This window comes from Gymnodraco acuticeps, unplaced genomic scaffold (genome assembly GCF_902827175.1).
Source record: "Gymnodraco acuticeps unplaced genomic scaffold, fGymAcu1.1, whole genome shotgun sequence".
Lineage (NCBI taxonomy): Eukaryota > Metazoa > Chordata > Actinopteri > Perciformes > Bathydraconidae > Gymnodraco > Gymnodraco acuticeps.
The window spans coordinates 41,829-63,338 of record NW_022990255.1 but is presented as its reverse complement, the minus strand read 5'-3'; the positions used below and the strand labels follow the sequence as shown (position 1 = coordinate 63,338).

At 39.9% G+C, this 21,510-nt stretch overlaps 1 protein-coding gene across 3 annotated transcripts in view; it reads left to right on the top strand.

Annotated features, from left to right (window-relative positions):
* Nucleotides 1-15,467: 15,467 nt before the first annotated feature.
* LOC117549041 (ensconsin-like) overlaps nt 15,468-21,510 on the top strand; it is a 27,344-nt gene continuing 21,301 nt past the window's right edge. Inside the window, exon 1 of one of the 3 annotated variants that reach the window (XM_034220612.1) lies at nt 15,468-15,881. In XM_034220612.1, the coding sequence (XP_034076503.1) occupies nt 15,761-15,881 (121 nt within the window). In that variant the 5' untranslated portion in view covers nt 15,468-15,760. The remainder of the gene's footprint in view (nt 15,882-21,510) is intronic. The other 2 variants (XM_034220613.1, XM_034220611.1) reach the window with 2 other exon arrangements.

Here is a 21,510-nt window from a genome sequence, read left to right as displayed (position 1 = left end):
GGGCTAATGACTGATCCGAGCGAGTTTGTGTACAAGGAGAAGAGGAGGGGACCAAGAACAGAGCCCTGAGGGACCCCCGTAGTTAATTGACAAGGGTCGGACTCAGACCCTCTCCAAGTCACCCTGTAGGTACGGTCTTTCAGGTATGAGGTGAGGAGGGAAAGTGCAGAGCCAGAAACTCCAAGTTTTTGGAGAGTGCGAAGGAGGATCTGATGATTCACCGTGTCGAATGCAGCAGACAGGTCCAACAGGATGATGACAGAGGAGAGGGATGCAGTTTTGGCAGTGTGCAGTTCCTCCGTGACAGCAATGAGAGCAGTTTCTGTGGAGTGACCTGCCTTGAAACCAGACTGGTGCGGATCCAGAAGGTTGTTCTGATTGAGATAACAGGAGAGTTGTTTAAAGACAGCGCGTTCAAGTGATTTAGACAGGAACGGGAGGAGAGAGACAGGCCTGTAGTTTATAACATCAGACGGGTTGAGAGTGGGTTTCTTTAGGAGAGGGTTTACTCTTGCCTCCTTGAGACTGTTTGGAAAGTGACCAGAAGTTAGAGAAGTGTTGATGAAATGGGTGAGAACGGTAGAATATCAGGAGCGATAGTCTGAAGGAGGTTTGAAGGGATAGGGTCCAGAGGACAGGTGGTAGGGCGGGCAGAGGTAATGAGGGTAAGAACCTCACTTGGAGAGAGAGGGGAAAAGGAGGTTAGTGTGTTGGTGGAAGGAAGGTCTGGTGACCCAGCGGTGAGTAAAGGTGAGTCAGAAAAAGAAGAGCGAATATCATTAACCTTTTTTTCAAAGTGGGTAACAAAGTCGCTTGACAGAAGTGAGGAGGGGGGAGGAGCTTTTGGAGGGTCCAAGAGGGTGGAGAAGATGGAAAATAGTTTTTTAGGATTGGAATAGGAAGATTGGATCTTATCTTGAAAGAAAGTGCTTTTTGCCTGAGAGATCGAAGCAGAGAAAGAGGAGAGGAGAGCTTGATAGGTTAGGAGGTCGTCACGGTGTTTGGATTTCCACCATTTCCGCTCTGCTGCCCTAAGGACGGTTCTATTAGCACGCAGTGCATCATTTAGCCAGGGAGCCGGAGGGGACTGACGAGCCTGCCGAGATGTGAGAGGACAGAGCGAGTCCAGAGTGGATGAGAGAGTAGAGAGGAGAGTTTCTGCAGCAGAGTTTGGAGGCAGTAGTTGGAACGAATCAGAGGAAGGGAGGGCTGAGAGCACCGACGAGGCAAAGGTAGAGGGAAAGAGGGAGCGAAGGTTACGGCGGACAAGTGTAGGATGGGAAGAGATTAGTTTGTTATGTTTGGAAAGGGATAGAGAGAATGAAATGAAGAAGTGATCGGATGTGTGGAGCGGGTTTACAGAGAGGTTAGAAGTAGCGCAGTTCCTTGAGAATATGAGATCAAGGACATTGCCAGCTTTATGAGTCGGTGGGGACGGAGAGAGTGAGAAAGCAAAGGCGGTTAACAGAGATGTTAGTTCGTCTATCTTCCCCATTTGGAGGTTGAAGTCTCCGAGAAGTACAGCGGGAGGGCCAGTTTCAGGGATGTGTGAGAGGAGATGATCTAATTCCTCCAAGAAGTCCCCCAAGGCGCCTGGTGGACGGTAGAGAACAACAATGGTTAACTGTATAGGATGGGTTACTGTGACGGCATGGAACTCAAAGGTGGAAGGAGTGAAGTTAGGTAGCTTGAAGAGGGAAAAGCTCCATTTGGGAGAGAGCAGGAGACCAGTGCCACCTCCTCTGCCAGTGGGTCTGGGTGTATGGGAGAAGGAATATGCAGTGGAGAGAGCTGCTGGGGTGGATGTGTTGGATGGAGTAATCCAGGTCTCAGTGAGAGCAAGGAAATCCAGAGACTGCAGGGAGGTGTAGCCAGAGATGAAGTCAGCCTTAGGAACAGCTGACTGGCAGTTCCACAGGCCACCTGAAACTAGATGATGGATCTCAGTGGAGCACGTGGGATAGACGAGAGCAGGCCGGTTATATCGATTAGGAGATACACGGGGCCAGTGATAATTGCGAGAAGACACATGAACAGGAATTGAGAAAATACACATGATTATAGCATGAGGGGCTAAACAACAAAAGTAAAAATTAAAAACGCCAACGATACTTAGCTCAATCAAAGTAGGATTTGCCTCCTCTTTGCCTCCCTCGTGACTCCCGTAGGACTCTAATGTCTTTGTCAGTCTTTGACTCCCGTAGGACTCTAATGTCTTTGTCAGTCTTAGCCTGTCTGCCGCTGAAGCTGACGCTCCAGGAAAGAGCTACCCGAAATGGACGCCTGATTGCTCAGTTCTCACAGCTGAAGTTAATTAGTTAACTATCTACAGCTGATGGGCGACAATAGACTGGCCCTGCCTATGTTAATAATGCAGGCTTGAGTGCTGAGAGCTGTAAAGCAGGTTTCGCCTGAGCAGATCTGAGATTTAAAATCTCTCAAAAGCGATTTAGCCGTTTTAGCTACAGTAACAATTATACAGAGTCGAATAAATGAAACCGAGAAGTCTAATTAAACAAGAATATAACTTACAGTGGTTGCTGCGTCAATAGGTAATGTTGTCACCGGGTCCAGATGCACACTAATTACACTAAGCCTTTAATATACATATTAAATCAACCTCACAATGAAATGTGTGTATCTTTAAAATATGAACGTCACATTTCAAGATGGTCCAGACATAACGCTCCCTTAGATATTGTAATATGGTTTGTTGAACTGGAGTTATTTATTGCAGCTAACCGCCTATCCGACGAACGACCCAAACATTGTTGTTTTTAATATTATTACCAATGCCTCTTTTAATTGTATTATCATCACACTTGAGAAACAGCCTCATCGTGGCTGTAGAACGGAACATGTAACTTAATTCCTGCATTTAAGGACGATGAATAGCGTAGTCAATGCTTTAGTGACAAGGAAATGATTTGTTTAAATATTATATATGACGTTATCTGTGACTTCAGTGGAAATTAAGCTTATCCATTTCATTGCATTTGTTAAATAGGTTTGTGTCTAACCCCTATGTGTGTGATACATATGAATATGGCATTTGAAAACACATTAATTTGACTGACTCATGAAAACCTCGTCCAAAGTAACAGTAAAATAAAAAGGACCTACACAATAATACTCAAACTGATACAGTATAAGGACTGTGATATCCAGCCATTTCTGAAGTATAACAATAAGATTATGACCTGTTTTTAAAAGAAGATAAAAAGTAGTTTGCATGTAAAGAAGTCTGTAACCCATGCATGTAACTTTACATCTGTTTGTTCAAAGTGTCCTTAAGGTGATCCAGACAGGCTGGACCAGAGGAGGAGAGACAGATCTGGACCAGAGGAGGAGAGACAGACCTGGACCAGAGGAGGAGAGACAGACCTGGACCAGAGGAGGAGAGACAGACCTGGAGTCCTAGCAGCAGAGAACTTCAGCACGGATTCCAAGGTACACCTTTTTCATGCTTTACAAAGAATGCATAAAGTAATGACTCCAATACACTGATAGACATGCCATTAAACATGACTAAATACTAGATCACCTACACATCAGTGATGTTGAGTGGACTTTCTTAGCAAAAGGTTACATTTACATTTTACCAAGCAACATCACTTTTTTGTTCAACTTTCACATTTCAATGTATTTAAGGCAAATATTATTGAACATAGTGAGAGCTGCGACCCTTTGTCTTTCAGTGAGACAACCGGACAGAGCAAGCTTCTACAGTTGCACTAAGTTTTGATAACAGTTAAATATTATTTTAATAATACATTTATTTCAATGTTGATGAATTTAGAACGGTTGATTCATAATCTGATTATCTTTGTAGTACACTGTTGGATTTAAAAAACACATTCAAATAAAAAAATAATTATATTTATGAACAAACACACCTCTTTCTTAAATAACACACTTGCTCTGCAATAATATGTTTTTTGATATTTATGTTAGGAAAGGACAGGCCTGAGAGACAGGACTGCTTCACCATGTTCTCTTTCTCTGAGGGTCCAGAAGAACATCCAAGAGGGAAAGGAAAAGCTGATGTTATGAGATTTAAGAGCAGTACAGGACATTCACTAAGAGACACTTGTATTGTAACACAAAGACCTGCACACTGAATAGTTTTGTAGTCTAACAGGAACTTCATTTGTGTTGTTTTGTGTTTTACGTTGCACCTCAGAGACAGTGTGATTATTGTCAGGCCTATAAAGTTTGGCAAAAAAAAAAAGTCAGCTGATCAAATGCATTTGCCTCACTTTGAGCTTCACATCACTTGTGCCTTGTGCCGCCGAGTTTGGAACGTCATAAATAAATGGTGCCAATCTTCAGTCAGATGTGAATGTGTAATCTAACATTTTCAGCAAGAATAACGGACAAAAGGAGTGCAAATACAATTTATTGAAATGTGAACTAAAAGTTATCAAGCATGAACCATCACCATTTTTTTTTAAATAAAAACGAAATAATATACATAAGTTACACTAAATGTTAATCTGTTAATTGACAGGCTAGGCCTGTGCAGGTGGTAACAGCTATGCCCAGCATGGGCTAAGTTCTGTAGGTGCAGCTGGTGCAGGTCCTCCTCCATCAGGTCTGGTCCTCCTCCCTCAGGCCTGCAGGGTCTTTCCCTGCGAGGAGGGAAAGACCCGCAGCCCTCTCTGGCCAAAGCAACAGACAGGACGTTCATAAAGCTGAGGTTTCCCCCAAAGTCTCTAATCATCCATCCTGTGAATATGAGAGGGGAACAAATAGTGTAATAGATGCTTTTAGGCCGCAAGGTGAACCTCGAAAAGTCCTTTAGAAAAGAAATCCCGCTCCACAGAAGTGAAACTACACAATCTTTAGTTCATAAAAAAGAACGATTCATGCTTATCCACCAAAAAAAATTTCGTCGCTAAAATTCCTGCCAATTCTTCTAGGCACGTAATTATTGGCTGAACTATTCCCTTCGAAGCGTAATAATATCTTGGTCCAAAGTCGTGCCACGGTTCATCACGTGATCGTGCTACACCAATTGGGTAGCTGCATATTGTCAACAGAAGTGAAAGATGGCGGCCGCCATGGTTTCATCGAGTAGCGGAGACGAGGAAAACGCACCAGAAAGTCTCAAAAAGTCAAAATTGTCAACACACAAACATTGTTACATGCATATTACGTCTGTGAAGCACGAAAAGGTTGATTGTTTTACCAATACAAGATGGAATACGTACAGGACAAGCTTACAACGGTCGCTCGGCTTGAAGGGAGACTCTCGGAACGTGGTGGCTGAAAACCACAAGCACTGTCTTGATTTCGAGTTCGAAGATATTCCTGAGGACGCTGGCTTCCACCACACATGCTACATAAGGTTTACCGACACAAAGGCCATGACGAAGGTGGAAAGACGGCTCGCACGTGAGGGAGATCAAGACGTTAGGGAGGACCTTGAGGTCGAGCCCATCCCATCGACGTCTCGCAGCACGTACCGAAGCCAAACAGAGAAGCTACGATCAAGGTCAGGCCTGCCAATCGCAGGCTCTGGCCCCGTCCTTCCTGCCCTGTGCATTATATGCAAGATGAAGGAGACCTGCAGTGTGATCATGAGGAATGTGACACACGGGTGTTTTTACATGCCCAACATGCTGCACAGGAGCACAAAGCTGTCATCATCAAGAGCTCGGACACTGATGTGGCAGTCATTGCTGTAAGTCTGCAGGCAGATTTGCCATGCAGCTTATATGTGTTCACAGGGACTGGCAACAGGACACGGATCATTGACATTGCCATGGTGTCATCAGCTCTCGGAACCAGTGTGTGTTCAGCCTTGATTGGAATTCACACGTTCTCTGGGTGTGACTCCACAAGCGCTTTCTATGGCAAAGGCAAAAGAAAGTCATTTGCTGTTGCATGTGAGAAAGATGACTACCTTAAGGCTTTCAGAAGTTTAGGTACTAACTTTGACTTGGAGCAATCAACATTTGCACTTCTTTGCCGGTATGTATGTCACCTGTATGATCAGCCAGCAGCCGAACATGTAAATGATGCTAGGTACAAGGCTTTCTGTATGGCATCATCGGCCTTGCCAGAATGAAGCATTCCCCCTACTCATGATGCCCTCCATCAGCACTGCAAAAGGGCAAATTACCAGGCAGCAATAATGAGGTCCTGTCTCAAAAGAGAAATGAATGCTCCATCACCTGCTGGATATGGTTGGGAAATAGAGGATGGGAACTTACACGTCACCTGGATGACAAGAAATCCTGCCCCTGACAGTGTGTTGCATGTGATACACTGCAGCTGCAAAGAGTCTGCCTGTGAGAAAGGCAGATGTTCATGCTTCTCTGCAGGACTCTGTTGCACAGACTTATGTCGTTGCTCAAATTGTGCAAATAAAAAAGAAACAGAGGAAGAGAACGATGACTGCCCTGACACTGACAGTGAGGAATAGGAATAAAAGAGCCTTCTTTCCATCTTTCTTAAGCTCTTTTCTGTTCTTTTGGTTTTAGTGCCTGGCCGACGCGCTCACACATCACTCATAGATACGTTTGTTTTTGGTACTAGAACAGAGTATAATCAGCAGGACTCTTTTAACCAGCTGAGGCAATCACAGCACCAATCAGCCGCTCCGCCCAGCCTGACACCAATCAATTATACTACATTACATGTCCTTCTACTGTTTTCTATGTCATACCTTTTATATTTGTAATAAATCTCGTTTTTATGGTTCATCAGTGTTGTTTTCATTTGTGGAGGGATGAATGAGTAAATAAATGAATCAATGGACATTGGTATAAGTAAGGCAAGGCAAGTTTATTTATATAGCACTTTTCAACACAAGGCAATTCAAAGTGTTTTACAAAAAATTAAAGACATTAAGAAAATGGCATTTAAAATCAGTCATTCAAAAGAAAAGCTAATAAAAGAAACATTAAAAGAAAAAATACATGGATAAAAGTTACAGTGCAGTCTAAGATATGAATAGTTCAATTAAAAGCAGCAACAAAAAGAAAAGTCTTCAGCCTGGAAGTACTGCATTTTATTGATCTAAATTACTTAACGTAACAAGTTAACCTTCTTCTTGGACGCAGAAATCAAGTCATGTTTATTTTAAGAGTGCATTTAACGTGTACAGGGTAACAACAGACAGACAAAAAGTCCTCAGTCTAATGGAATAATCCCAATGAACCTAGCGATGTGAACATGGCAGTCCAGGAATGATAGTTTGATAAATATGAGTTTGATATACTTTATTAATCCCCGTGGGGAAATTGTTTGTAGCTGGAGTTGGCTGATAAACGCTGCTAGTCAATGTTGATTCGATGGTCAACTCTGTTCCCAGATAGTAAAACCTCTCACAAATACCGCGTATATAACGCAAATACCTCGGACTTAGTGATGTATTAAGACATATGACAAAACATGACATAAAACAAGCATACAGCACTGTTTAGAATCCATTTGGTCTGGTTTAGCGTAACCATGGCGGCCGCCATCTTTCACTTCTGTTGACAATATGCAGCTACCCAATTGGTGTAGCACGATCACGTGACGAACCGTGGCACGACTTTGGACCAAGATATTATTACGCTTCGAAGGGACTAGTTCAGCCAATAATTACGTGCCTAGAAGAATTGGCAGGAATTTTAGCGACGATATTTTTTTTGGTGGATAAGCATGACTCGTTCTTTTTTATGAACTAAAGATTGTGTAGTTTCACTTCTGTGGAGCGGGTTGAAACGATAACAGGGTTCACCTTATGGCCTATTTGGACAATAAGAAATATAAAGTTAACTGTTGAGTTGCTCAGTGTTTTAGATTGACAGGGTTTAATAACACAAACAAAAGGAGAGAAATAAAGATTGGTCTTTCAATAAATGGTGTTGATTTTGTCTTTTGAATTGTTTGTCTGAAGTCAAGTAGCTAGAACTGTTACTTATAGTTTTAATGATACAGTCTGGTTATAATGTTTGGAGGAGGCATCACAGGTAAGAGCACCATTTGTTGTGTTCCATCCACAACAAATTCATGTGTGTGTATTTATTTATCTACTATTTCTTGAATTATTACTGTCAGTCCAAAACAAGAGATTTTGTTTTGGTAACGTTTAAAAAAAAAAACATCTTTTCCACTACACTATCTTGAATACTTTAGTTTTTACGTCACTACATTTATCTAACAGCTTTAACATTGTAAAGGTGTCACTTCGGACTAATTATGACAGCATGTCCTCCTCAGCCCTAGAGTCTCTAGAGCTCTGGTCCTACTATTTTGAGAGTTTGAACAAACCAGACCTTCATCTATTAATGTAGAAAATAGTCGGCACATTACACCATTATGAAAGTAATAATTAGTTAGCTCATTGTTCAAAATGAGCTCCAACTACAACAGTTAAGTCAACTCGTGCATCGGTAATAACAATAAATCAAATGATATAATATAATAGTATAACTTGTGTCTACTTTAACAACACTTTCCTAATTATACTAGCATACTTTTACTAAAGTAACATTAACATGTTAAAATGATGGGCTTTTGTAAGAGAGTATTTCGTATAGTGTAGCATGGTCTACTTGACTTATCTAACCGAAGTGATCGTTACGTTACTTTGCAAACCGTCACCCCCAACCAACCAACCCACACACACACACGTTGTGATTCACTTCAATTAATGATAACTACGGAGCTTGCTAACAGCAAGGCACAAGGCTACTTCACTCATTTAGCTAGCTAATGTAAGATACAAATGCTGTCGAGCCCTCACTGCTTGTAAAATAAAGAGCACAAACTGACTACTTACCCGAGCGGCGAGCCCCGCTGTTCTCCGTCATTTTTCTCCCGGGTTGTTGTGATCACATGACTGACAAAGCCGTGCTCTGATAGGCCAGAAGTCGGAGTTGCATTAGGGCTCGATTGCTTATCCTGTCTGCGTAGCCCGGATGATGCTGCATCGCAATTTTGGACATCGAATTTTATACATCGAATTTTTTGACGTCGAATTTTTGGGATCTGAATTTGAACATTCGAATTTTTTTCACTTGAATTTTTACATTTTTATTTCACATAGGTAAATTCGGAGCAAAAACATTTAGATACATGATTTTCAAAGTAATTATTTTCAATGCTATAAATTCGGTGTCTAATACAATTCAAATACTTCTGTCTCTTGTTTGCTTCCATATTACTGCCACTAATGCTAAAGTAACTTTTTCGGTTAACGCTACATGTTTAACATTATAATGCCTAAACTTGTCTGGAAGTTATGTTTACTTTTGCCAAAAGTCTTTACAAAAACGACCTATAGACTTTCAAAATTGCTGAGTTATTTCTTACCAAGATAATCTTTAAATGTATAGCTTAGCATTTAGCATAATTAGCTAGTCGTTATTAATTTCATCTGATGTATGGTGGGCTGTTTGCGTCAACGGTTACGTAGCAACACCGAAAACCTCAATTTGTTTTGCTTTTTTTCCTTGATTTGCTAACTATGACTAGCTCACTTATTTCCCTTATAGATAAGTTAAGTATTATAACTATTGGCTTTTCAAAAGTGTTTTCTTATTTCCAAACAAACCTTTTAAAAATCCTTATTTATCTGAACAAACATAAAATATAAAATGGTTAAAAAGACAAAAGTGTTTGATAATGCAATTATTATTATTATTATTATTATTATTATTATTATTATAATAATATATCACAAGTACCAGAGTGTAGGAATAAAATGTCCTGCATTCAAAATGTTCCTCAAGTAAAAGTATTATCATCAAAATATAGTTAAAGTAGCGACAGTAAAAGTAGTCATCGTGCAGATTGGTCCATTTCAGAATAATATATATGATATGTTTTATAATGATTGATCATGAAAGTGTTCTCAAAGCTGGTAAAGGTGCAGCTAGTTTGAATGACTTTGTATACTGCAGGGTAGCTGGTGGATTTACTCCAGGTGGAACTAAAGTCTGATTCAACACTTGATTATATTTCACATCATTCATCCAGATCTGTGAAGTAACTAAAGGTATTAAACACATGTAGTGGAGTAAAAGTACACCATGTACCTCTGAACTGTAGTGGAGTAGAAGTACACAGTATACAATCTACCTCAAAATTGTCCAAGTCCAGTACTTGAGTAAATGTACTTAGTTACTTCACACCACTGATATTCATGTTACAAATGTTACAACAAATCATGTGGTGGTTTCAATATGTGACTTTGTGTATATAGTATTCTTTGCAATAAGGAGAATTGTTTGATTTTAGTTATCAGTCATTTATGTATTGTTTTTACAGTCTGCATAACATCAAGTAGATACAGCCTGTCCTCCTACAAAAAACGACCATATAGGTCGATTGTTCAGCAGCTAAATACGACCCAGAGTCACGTTTTAAAGCGTAGCACCTCTAGTGGTCGTGTAAGAAACAACATGCTCCTGTCGATTGCAAACGCTCCGGAGGGTCGTTTATTCACAAATTACCCTCTGGAAAATCCTAAATTGTGGAATAGTTTGGCCATTAAAATGCTTTTTTATTAGATTTCTAGCGAGAAGTGTATATTGTACTTTTATAATCTACGTCCAGTGGATGTGTAGGATCTACAGTTTGATAGATATATGAAGATAATTTGAGGTCTCGCCAGGAGAACGTGTACTGTATATGGGGCAGCTTCCATGTAAAGTTAGCATGGGTGAAAACAGTATTTCCGGTCTCGAAGTTTTCATAATAAAACCGGAAGTATTCCCCACACTGTCAAATGATTACACAGTGATATCTCCATTACTCATCCACTAAAAAACATCAGTTTATCCTTGTTAATTACACAATATTGATTGGTTTAAATTGTGTACAATGCTTTTGTGTTTTTAACCTTCGATTCGGAGAAACAAATAGTTTTTTCGGAGTTTAGACACTACAGAGTTTCCGAAGACACTACACTACCCAGAATCCCCAGCTATCGTTTGGGACTACAACATCCGCCTTGCTTTACAAACCCCGTGATTAGCCCTCAAGCTCTGTGATTGGATGTTGGAGTGGCAGTGCGACAAGGTTACGCCGAATGTCAAACAGCTCTTTGAAATGGAATGGAACCACGCCAGACTATCCAAAACTGGACTTGGACGGGTTCAGCCCAGAACTACACATGCTGGCTATTGTGTGTTTCGCAATATGTTCTATGGCACGTCTCTACTGGGAATTGTAGTTTTATAAGACGTTTTCGTATTTCCCACAATTAGAAGTTGCCAGTATTAAACTGTATACATCCCTGGAGGTTTAGGGGATACGAAACACATTGGTGTTATCAAATTTAAAACATATAATTAATACATGGTTGAAAATTGCTTGTGCCCATAATGGGCAGCATTAATATACCCACATGACAGCTAAGGTCAGAAGAGCTTTATTTAACAGCTGGTCTTATGTCTGTGACCCCTCCTGTTGTTAATTGATAAGCCTGAAGCATGCACTTGTCAAGGTTGAGATGCACATTTAGCAAATATGGCAATAGCCATCGATCATCTTAAGATAAGATACTTTATTGATCCCAAGTTGGGAAATGTTTTTGTTACAGCAGCATGTACTACTTTGTTCTACTCCACTACAATTCAGAGGTCAACCTGGTATTTTTACTCTACTACATTTATTTTTGTTACTTTGCAGATTCTGATTAATGATGTGAAATATAAACAACCCTTAAATCAGACTTTCGTTACACCTGAGTAAAATTCAGCCTTATCAGTTTGTCTGTTTTGCACATCCTCCTGTTAATATCTTTGGACGTCCTGCACTAAACTGTTTTATTGTAGAGATCACTACAGTATCTTCTTGATATTTTCTATTCTATATTTCTATCATTGACCCCTATTTTGTATGTAGGCTACTTTTAATATTTAAATGTTTTCATAAAAATTAAACTTATTCAACAACTAAATTCAATAACGTGCTTTAACCACTAGGAGGTACGGTTTAGACCAGTGGTCTAGTTAATAAAACATAATAATATCAAACATAATATGACTATTCACTTTATTGTGAAATTAAAACAGAACGGTAAAGGAAAATACAGTTTCAGTCTCTCAATGTGAAGCTTATGCATTGTACCATAAACTTTTATAGACCTGTAACAGTCAACTGCATGAGGAGTTGGAAAGGTAGTTCAGAAAATCAGTAATATCTTTAAAAACTACAAAAAAATCCCTTTCTATCAGCTGTGCACCGTTATGGTGTAAATACAGACTATCTACTAATTGGATCAAATATAAAAGTCAGCCGAATTAGTGTTGATACTGCAAGGAGACGTATTGTGTGAAAAGAAATGGAAGATGTTGTTTAATTGTTGATATTTTATGGCCCACGTCACGTATTCAGTTTTGGCGGCATCTCTTCCAGTTTGTCAAAAGGTCTTCTGATCAGGGCTCTATAAATACATATCTACGGCAGATATGTAATATTTAATGCAGCCGAACCGTGTATTACAATGCCGTTATGTGATGACTTTCAAAGAGAAAAGCAAGAACACTCGGAATAAAGTATTATTTAAAAAAAAAAATGTTTTCCGATTTCATATCACATAAACACCATATCCCGACGTGCATTGCGGCGTGATTTTAGCCTATCAAAAACCTCTGAAAAAAGAAATGTGTCTCTCAGAATCGAAAGAGAAAACCCATTGTACACAATTTAAACCAATTAATGTCGTATAATTAACTAGGATAAACTGATGTTTTTTAGTGGATGAGTACTGCAGATATCACTGTTAAATCATTTGATCATTGGTTTTATTATGAAAACGTCGAGACCGGAAATACTGTTTTCAACCCGTAACTTTACATGGAAGCTTGCCGCATATACACGTTCTCCTGACGAAACCTCAAATCATCTTCGTAATATCTAACTATAGATCCTACATATCGACTGGACGTGGATTCTAAAAGTACAATATATACTTCTCGCTAGAAATCTAATCATAAAGCGTTTTAATGGCCAAACTATCCTACAATTTAGGATTTTACAGAGAGGGTTATTTGTGAATAAACAACCCTCTGTAATGTTTGCATTCAACTGGAGCACGAGAGGCCGACAACTTTAAAACGTAATTATAGGTCGTATTAAGCGCTTGAACAAACGACATATTTGGTCGTAATAAGGGCTTAAACAATCGACCCATTTGGTCGTGTGAGTTGGAGGACTTGTTGAGTAGATAATGACCCTTTTAGAGCTGATGGGTCAAATGTACTTTATGTAATTAGTGTTTTAATAACGACAGGAAGTTACCACATCAATTCATTTTTATAATGTGCACCAGTTTTTTAAATCTCTAATGAATGATATACAAATAATGAATTATTTGAATAAAACAGTATTTGAGAGTTCAAGAAATGTTCCATAGCTAATAATATTCATCCTGTGGTTTAATCAATTGTCACACACTGTTCCCCTGTCATGGGCTTGCACTTGTACTGTGATACAATCAGAATTAATTTAGAATTAATTGCTTTAATTTACTAATTTGGCATGTTCCTGTTATTTTTGATTCAAGTTAAGACAGGGTATTTTTATTAGAATTGACACGAGCAGCCGCTTCTAACAAACCGGCCGCTAACATTTTGTTTGGATAATTGCTTTTTTGAGTGATGCTTTGCTGAAAACAGCCCTTTTTTAAACATCACCTTGTTTTAGTCCTGTTGACTCTCTCCTGAATTGGTACCATTTGTCTTATTTCTTTTTTATTGTGGACTTGCAGATTTCAAGCAGCTCCAGGAAGTCTGTCAGCCTCTGGCACATCCACCTCTTCAACCCCATGCCACACAGAACAGATATTTTGGGATGGAATGACCAATCGGATGGCAATACCAGCTTTATTCAGTGGGAAGCAGCAGACGCCCCCTCAGGAGATGGTGGCAGCGACACAGACCGGCATTATGAACCCTTCAGATGGCATGGAAAGGAAACTCTTCAACTCAAATTCGTCTTGTTCCACCTTTGTGAAGCCCATGAGACCATGGATTCACCCGCAGGTACGGAAACTTCCTCTCTCAGCACACGTACTCACATCATACCCATATCAGGTTCGATTTCACAGCTTATTAGGGTCTGAGATCAGAGGTCAGCGTCAGCGAAGAACCTAGTGTACATTGACAACATGTAAACACACAGAAAGCAACGGGCAGAAAAGAGAAAAAGCGTCCGAAAAGGGGCGACGGTGACGTCACTGAAAATTGTGAACAATATACTAAATTATCAAATATCAAAGATTGATTTGTACTTTTGAATCCTGACCTAACTGTCTGTGTCCCGTTGTAGAACCGACCTCAGGTTTGTCCCTTGTGCTAAATATTTCCCTAACCTCAGGGGTTCATTAAAGAGCATTGCATAAAGGTTAGGTTAGGTTGTATTATATGTTTATTTTGATGAAGGCTTTCACGGTAGTTCTCTTAATATGTGTGCTCAGTATAAGACAAATTCAAATGTTATGGACATTTATTGGACAATAAAGTATCCTGAATCGTAATTTATCACCTTGAAAGATGTTTCAGTTGTAAAGTTACGGAAGAGGATTAAGGCCACAGACATTTTGTGTGAGTTCTGAAATAAATGCCAGAATTTTGACTTTAATCTCAGAACTCAAAACGAAAATCACTTTTTGTCAAGTTTTAATTGACCTAACCTTGTTCCGCATAAAGAAAATAAGATTTGGCTTTTGGTCATCAACAGTGTTAATTTTCGTCAACGAAAACTATGACAAAACATTTTCGTCAACGACCTTTTCTTCATGACTAAAACGAGACGATGACGAGCAACTATGTTGCTTTACGAATTTCAACACTTGATACTGTCACCTTGATTCCAATTTCAGAAACCTGTATTTGCCTAACATAATTGGTTTTAAAGAGAGAAAACATTTTGACTAAAAGTTGACTAAAATGTATTGATTTTTCATCGACTAAAACTGGACTAAAACGTTTTGAGTTTTCGTCGACTAAAACTATGAAGGATTAAAAAGGACTAAAATGTGACTAAAACTAATAACCATTTTCGTCTAAAGACTAAATCAAAAATAGCTGCTAAAATTAACACTGTCATTGGTCCCAAAATAAAAAGACTATACAATTGAAGGAAAAAGAAGTGTGTGAATGTGTGAGTGTAGCTGGAGGCATTTGAAGAAACACAGACTCAATCAGACAGAAATACCTCCATCTAGTGGTCCCTTCTCCTTTAATCTAACAGGGAGGAATCATGGGTTAAAAAAAAAAAGCCTTCACATTTCTGCCTCGCCTCGTGAGAACACTGCCTCCATCAGAGCGAGTTAATGCCCAAGCAATGTATGTCACTGGATTCTCATACCACCGTTCTCATTGTAATTATTCATGAGTACAAGCTCTCAGATTTGCTTGCATTTTTTAGTTGTTGTATCCCCAGGAAATGCTGCATCCTTTTGGTCACATCGATCCAGAAAGCAGGCGGTGTGGCCGGGGGAATTAAAGTGACACGGCTGTAATATGCAAAAGTAAAGCAGAGCAGATCTTTAAAGGGGGAGTAGCCTTTCTTATTGACAATATTTCAGACTTGCTTAGCCTTAAAGAGACAGGATGCATGTATAATTAGACAGGGTTATAATTTGTTTTATTTGGGTTATTAGGCACAGCAGCTGATTCAGAGGGCAGCTCTCTGCACAGAAAACTGGAGGAGCGAAGACCCGAAGGCATCTTGAAATAGAATTTCATAAGAGGAGGAGGAGGAGGAGAGAGGTGAGGAAGGAGGGGGTATTTAGAGGGAGAGCAGTGGTATGCCAGGCTCAAAAGCTAGCATGGCTGTGCAGAAGAAACACATCCCTCCATCACAAGGACCGCTTTCTACACGAACCATCGAGAGCCAGAGGAAGAGCAATGCATCTGAAAAAGCAGGAGGTGAGTCGTTTTTATTAATGCTTTCACTTAAGGAGGATTTGCATGCTCTAAACAAGCCTTCCCTTGAAGCAAAGCATGAATCATAACATCATCTGATCATATTGATGACGCATGCATAGAAAATATACAGCAGATTTTGTTTGTTCATCTGATAAATCATTCAGTATTCTGTGTTTTAGCATAAATATGAATACATCTGTTGACATTATACACGTTGCATAATCAGCATCAACCCTAAAGGGATACATGTGATTTTTCCTTTCGCCTTGTGCATTTATGAAAATGAATCTTGTGTCTTGACCCTTTTTTAGTTTCTCTGCTTGTTTGAGTCATCTCCATGAGGACCGGTCAGGTGCTTTTCGCTTTTTAATACGCAGGCGGTTTATAATGGCTCTTTCATTAGCAGCTGACCCTAAGGCCACCTAAGTTCAAGCTTCATACGTCACAACCTCTACAAATCATCTGCTGTGCTAAAAGATGCTTTAACAGATAGCAGGATATCTGAAATATCAAAGGGCTATTGAGTAGAACACAGGACAGGCCTAACGAGAAAACAGAAATTAAGAAAAAGGACAATGCTCTATTTTCGCTTTGACAGATTCTATTAGACTCATGTTACCCATTCCGGGTGTCAATAATGAAACTGAGTGAATATTATTGGTGCAAAAGTCCTTTTTATTTTATAATTTTGATAATTTGAGTCCAGTAGTGACCTCATTGTGTCTTAGAAACTGTTATATCCCATGATTTGTCAGAGAGGAGGCAGCTTTTTCCATGCATATAAGGTTAAAGAGTCCTCTCCTGCTGATGTTCAGGTGTATATCAGTATGTAGTGTCTCTACTTTAAAGAGTCCTCTCCTGTTGATGGTCAGGTGGATATCAGTATGCAGTGTCTCTACTTTAAAGAGTCCTCTCCTGCTGATGTTCAGGTGTATATCAGTATGTAGTGTCTCTACTTTAAAGAGTCCTCTACTGTTGATGGTCAGGTGGATATCAGTATGCAGTGTCTCTACTTTAAAGAGTCCCTCCTGCTGATGTTTAGGTGTATATCAGTATGTAGTGTCTCTACTTTAAAGAGTCCTCTCCTGCTGATGTTCAGGTGTATATCAGTATGTAGTGTCTCTACTTTAAAAGAGTCCTCTCCTGCTGATGTTCAGGTGTATATCAGTATGTAGTGTCTCTACTTTAAAGAGTCCTCTCCTGCTGATGTATTCAGGTGTATATCAGTATGTAGTGTCTCTACTTTAAAGAGTCCTCTCCTGCTGATGTTCAGGTGTATATCAGTATGTAGTGTCTCTACTTTAAAGAGTCCTCTCCTGCTGATGTTCAGGTGTATATCAGTATGTAGTGTCTCTACTTTAAAGAGTCCTCTCCTGCTGATGTTCAGGTGGATATCAGTATGCAGTGTCTCTACTTTAAAGAGTCCCTCCTGCTGATGTTCAGGTGTATATCAGTATGTAGTGTCTCTACTTTAAAGAGTCCTCTCCTGCTGATGTTCAGGTGTATATCAGTATGTAGTGTCTCTACTTTAAAGAGTCCTCTCCTGCTGATGTTCAGGTGTATATCAGTATGTAGTGTCTCTACTTTAAAGAGTCCTCTCCTGCTGATGTTCAGGTGTATATCAGTATGTAGTGTCTCTACTTTAAAGAGTCCTCTCCTGCTGATGTTCAGGGTGTATATCAGTATGTAGTGTCCTCTACTTTAAAGAGTCCTCTCCTGCTGATGTTCAGTGTAGTATATCAGATGTAGTGTCTCTACTTTAAAGAGTCCTCTCCTGCTGATGTTCAGGTGTATATCAGTATGTAGTGTCTCTACTTTAAAGAGTCCTCTCCTGCTGATGTTCAGGTGTATATCAATATGTATAGTCTCTACTTTAAAGAGTCCTCTCCTGCTGATGTTCAGGTGTATATCAGTAGGTAGTGTCTCTACTTTAAGAGTCCTCTCCTGCTGATGGTCAGGGTGTATATCAGATATGTAGTGTCTCTACTTTAAAGAGTCCTCCTCCTGCTGATGTTCAGGTGTATAGTCAGTATGTAGTGTCTCTACTTTAAAAGAGTCCTCTCCTGCTGATGTTCAGGTGTATATCAGTATGTAGTGTCTCTACTTTAAAGAGTCCTCTCCTGCTGATGTTCAGGTGTATATCAGTATGTAGTGTCTGCTAAACTTTAAAGAGTCCGCTCCTGCTGATGTCCAGGTGGATATCAGTTATGCAGTGTCTCTACTTTAAGAGTCCTCTCCTGCTGATGTTCAGGTGTATATCAGTATGTAGTGTCTCTACTTTAAAGAGTCCTCTCCTGCTGATGTTCAGGTGTATATCAGTATGTAGTGTCTCTACTTTAAAGAGTCCTCTCCTGCTGATGTTCAGGTGTATATCAAGTATGTAGTGTCTCTACTTTAAAGAGTCCTCTCCTGCTGATAGTTCAGGTGTATATCAATATGTAGTGTCTCTACTTTAAAGAGTCCTCTCCTGCTGATGTTCAGGTGTATATCAGTATGTAGTGTCTCTACTTTAAAGAGTCCTCTCCTGCTGTGGTTCAGGTGTATATCAGTATGTAGTGTCTCTACTTTAAAGAGTCCTCTCCTGCTGATGTTCAGGTGTATATCAGTATGTAGTGTCTCTACTTTAAAGAGTCCTCTCCTGCTGATGTTCAGGTGTATATCAGTATGTAGTGTCTCTACTTAAAGAGTCCTCTCCTGCTGATGTTCAGGTGTATATCAGTATGTAGTGTCCTCTACTTTAAAGAGTCCTCTCCTGCTGATGTTCAGGTGTATATCAGTATGTAGTGTCTCTACTTTAAAGAGTCCTCTCCTGCTGATGTTCAGGTGTATATCAGTATGTAGTGTCTCTACTTTAAAGAGTCCTCTCCTGCTGATGTTCAGGTGTATATCAGTATGTAGTGTCTCTACTTTAAAGAGTCCTCTCCTGCTGATGTTCAGGTGTATATCAGTATGTAGTGTCTCTACTTTAAAGAGTCCTCTCCTGCTGATGTTCAGGTGTATATCAGTATGTAGTGTCTCTACTTAAAGAGTCCTCTCCTGCTGATGTTCAGGTGTATATCAGTATGTAGTGTCTCTACTTTAAAGAGTCCTCTCCTGATGATAGTTAAGGTGGTATATCAGTATGTAGTGTCTCTACTTTAAAGAGTCCTCTCTGCTGATGTTCAGGTGTATATCAGTATGTAGTGTCTCTACTTTAAAGAGTCCTCTCCTGCTGATGTTCAGGTGTATATCAGTATGTAGTGTCTCTACTTTAAAGAGTCCTCTCCTGCTGATGTTCAGGTGTATATCAGTATGTAGTGTCTCTACTTTAAAGAGTCCTCTCCTGCTGATGTTCAGGTGTATATCAGTATGTAGTGTCTCTACTTTAAAGAGTCCTCTCCTGCTGATGTTCAGGTGTATATCAGTATGTAGTGTCCTCTACTTTAAAGAGTCCTCTCCTGCTGATGTTCAGGTGTATATCAGTATGTAGTGTCTCTACTTTAAAGAGTCCTCTCCTGCTGATGTTCAGGTGTATATCAGTATGTAGTGTCTCTACTTTAAAGAGTCCTCTCCTGCTGATGTAGGTATCAGTAGGTAGTGTCCTCTACTTTAAAGGTACTCTACTGCTGATGTCAGGTGTATCAGTATGTAGTGTCTCTACTTTAAAGAGTCCTCTCCTGCTGATGTTCAGGTGTATATCAGTATGTAGTGTCTCTACTTTAAAGAGTCCTCTCCTGCTGATGTTCAGGTGTATATCAGTATGTAGTGTCTCTACTTTAAAGAGTCCTCTCCTGCTGATGTTCAGGTGTATATCAGTATGTAGTGTCTCTACTTTAAAGAGTCCTCTCCTGCTGATGTTCAGGTGTATATCAGTATGTAGTGTCTCTACTTTAAAGAGTCCTCTCCTGCTGATGTTCAGGTGTATATCAGTATGTAGTGTCTCTACTTTAAAGAGTCCTCTCCTGCTGATGTTCAGGTGTATATCAGTATGTAGTGTCTCTACTTTAAAGAGTCCTCTCCTGCTGATGTTCAGGTGTATATCAGTATGTAGTGTCTCTACTTTAAAGAGTCCTCTCCTGCTGATGTTCAGGTGTATATCAGTATGTAGTGTCTCTACTTAAAGAGTCCTCTCCTGCTGATGTTCAGGTGTATATCAGTATGTAGTGTCTCTACTTTAAAGAGTCCTCTCCTGCTGATGTTCAGGTGTATATCAGTATGTAGTGTCTCTACTTTAAAGAGTCCTCTCCTGCTGATGTTCAGGTGGATATCAGTATGTAGTGTCTCTACTTTAAAGAGTCCTCTCCTGCTGATGTTCAGGTGTATATCAGTATGTAGTGTCTCTACTTTAAAGAGTCCTCTCCTGCTGATGTTCAGGTGGATATCAGTATGCAGTGTCTCTACTTTAAAGAGTCCTCTCCTGCTGATGTTCAGGTGGATATCAGTATGTAGTGTCTCTACTTTAAAGAGTCCTCTCCTGCTGATGTTCAGGTGGATATCAGTATGCAGTGTCTCTACTTTTAAAGAGTCCATCTCCTGCTGATGTTCAGGTGGTATATCAGTAGCCGTGTCTCTACTTTAAAGAGTCTCTCCTGCTGATGTTCAGGTGGATATCAGTATGCAGTGTCTCTACTTTAAAGAGTCCTCTCCTGCTGATGTTCAGGTGGATATCAGTATGCAGTGTCTCTACTTTAAAGAGTCCCTCCTGCTGATGTTCAGGTGTATATCAGTATGTAGTGTCTCTACTTTAAAGAGTCCTCTCCTGCTGATGTTCAGGTGGATATCAGTATGCAGTGTCTCTACTTTAAAGAGTCCCTCCTGCTGATGTTCAGGTGTATATCAGTATGTAGTGTCTCTACTTTAAAGAGTCCTCTTCTGCTGATGTTCAGGTGTATATCAGTATGTAGTGTCTCTACTTTAAAGAGTCCTCTCCTGCTGATGTTCAGGTGTATATCAGTATGTAGTGTCTCTACTTTAAAGAGTCCTCTCCTGCTGATGTTCAGGTGTATATCAGTATGTAGTGTCTCTACTTTAAAGAGTCCTCTCCTGCTGATGTTCAGGTGTATATCAGTATGTAGTGTCTCTACTTTAAGAGTCCTCTCCTGCTGATGTTCAGGTGTATATCAGTATGTAGTTGTCTCTACTTTAAAGAGTCCTCTCCTGCTGATGTTCAGGTTGTATATCAGTATGTAGTGTCTCTACTTTAAAGAGTCCTCTCCTGCTGATGTTCAGGTGTATATCAGTATGTAGTGTCTCTACTTTAAAGAGTCCTCTCCTGCTGATGTTCAGGTGTATATCAGTATGTAGTGTCTCTACTTTAAAGAGTCCGCTCCTGCTGATGTTCAGGTGTATCAGTATGTAGTGTCTCTACTTTAAAGAGTCCTCTCCTGCTGATGTCAGGTGTATATCATGTATGTAGTGTCTCTACTTTAAAGAGTCCTCTCCTGCTGAGTTCAGGTGTATATCAGTATGTAGTGTCTTACTGAAAGAGTCCTCTCCTGCTGATGTTCAGGTGTATATCAGTATGTAGTGTCTTTACTTTAAAGAGTCCTCTCTGCTGATGTTCAGGTGTATATCAGTGTGTAGTGTCTCTACTTGAAAGAGTCCTCTATCATGCTGATGTTCAGGTGTATATCAGTATGTAGTGTCTCTA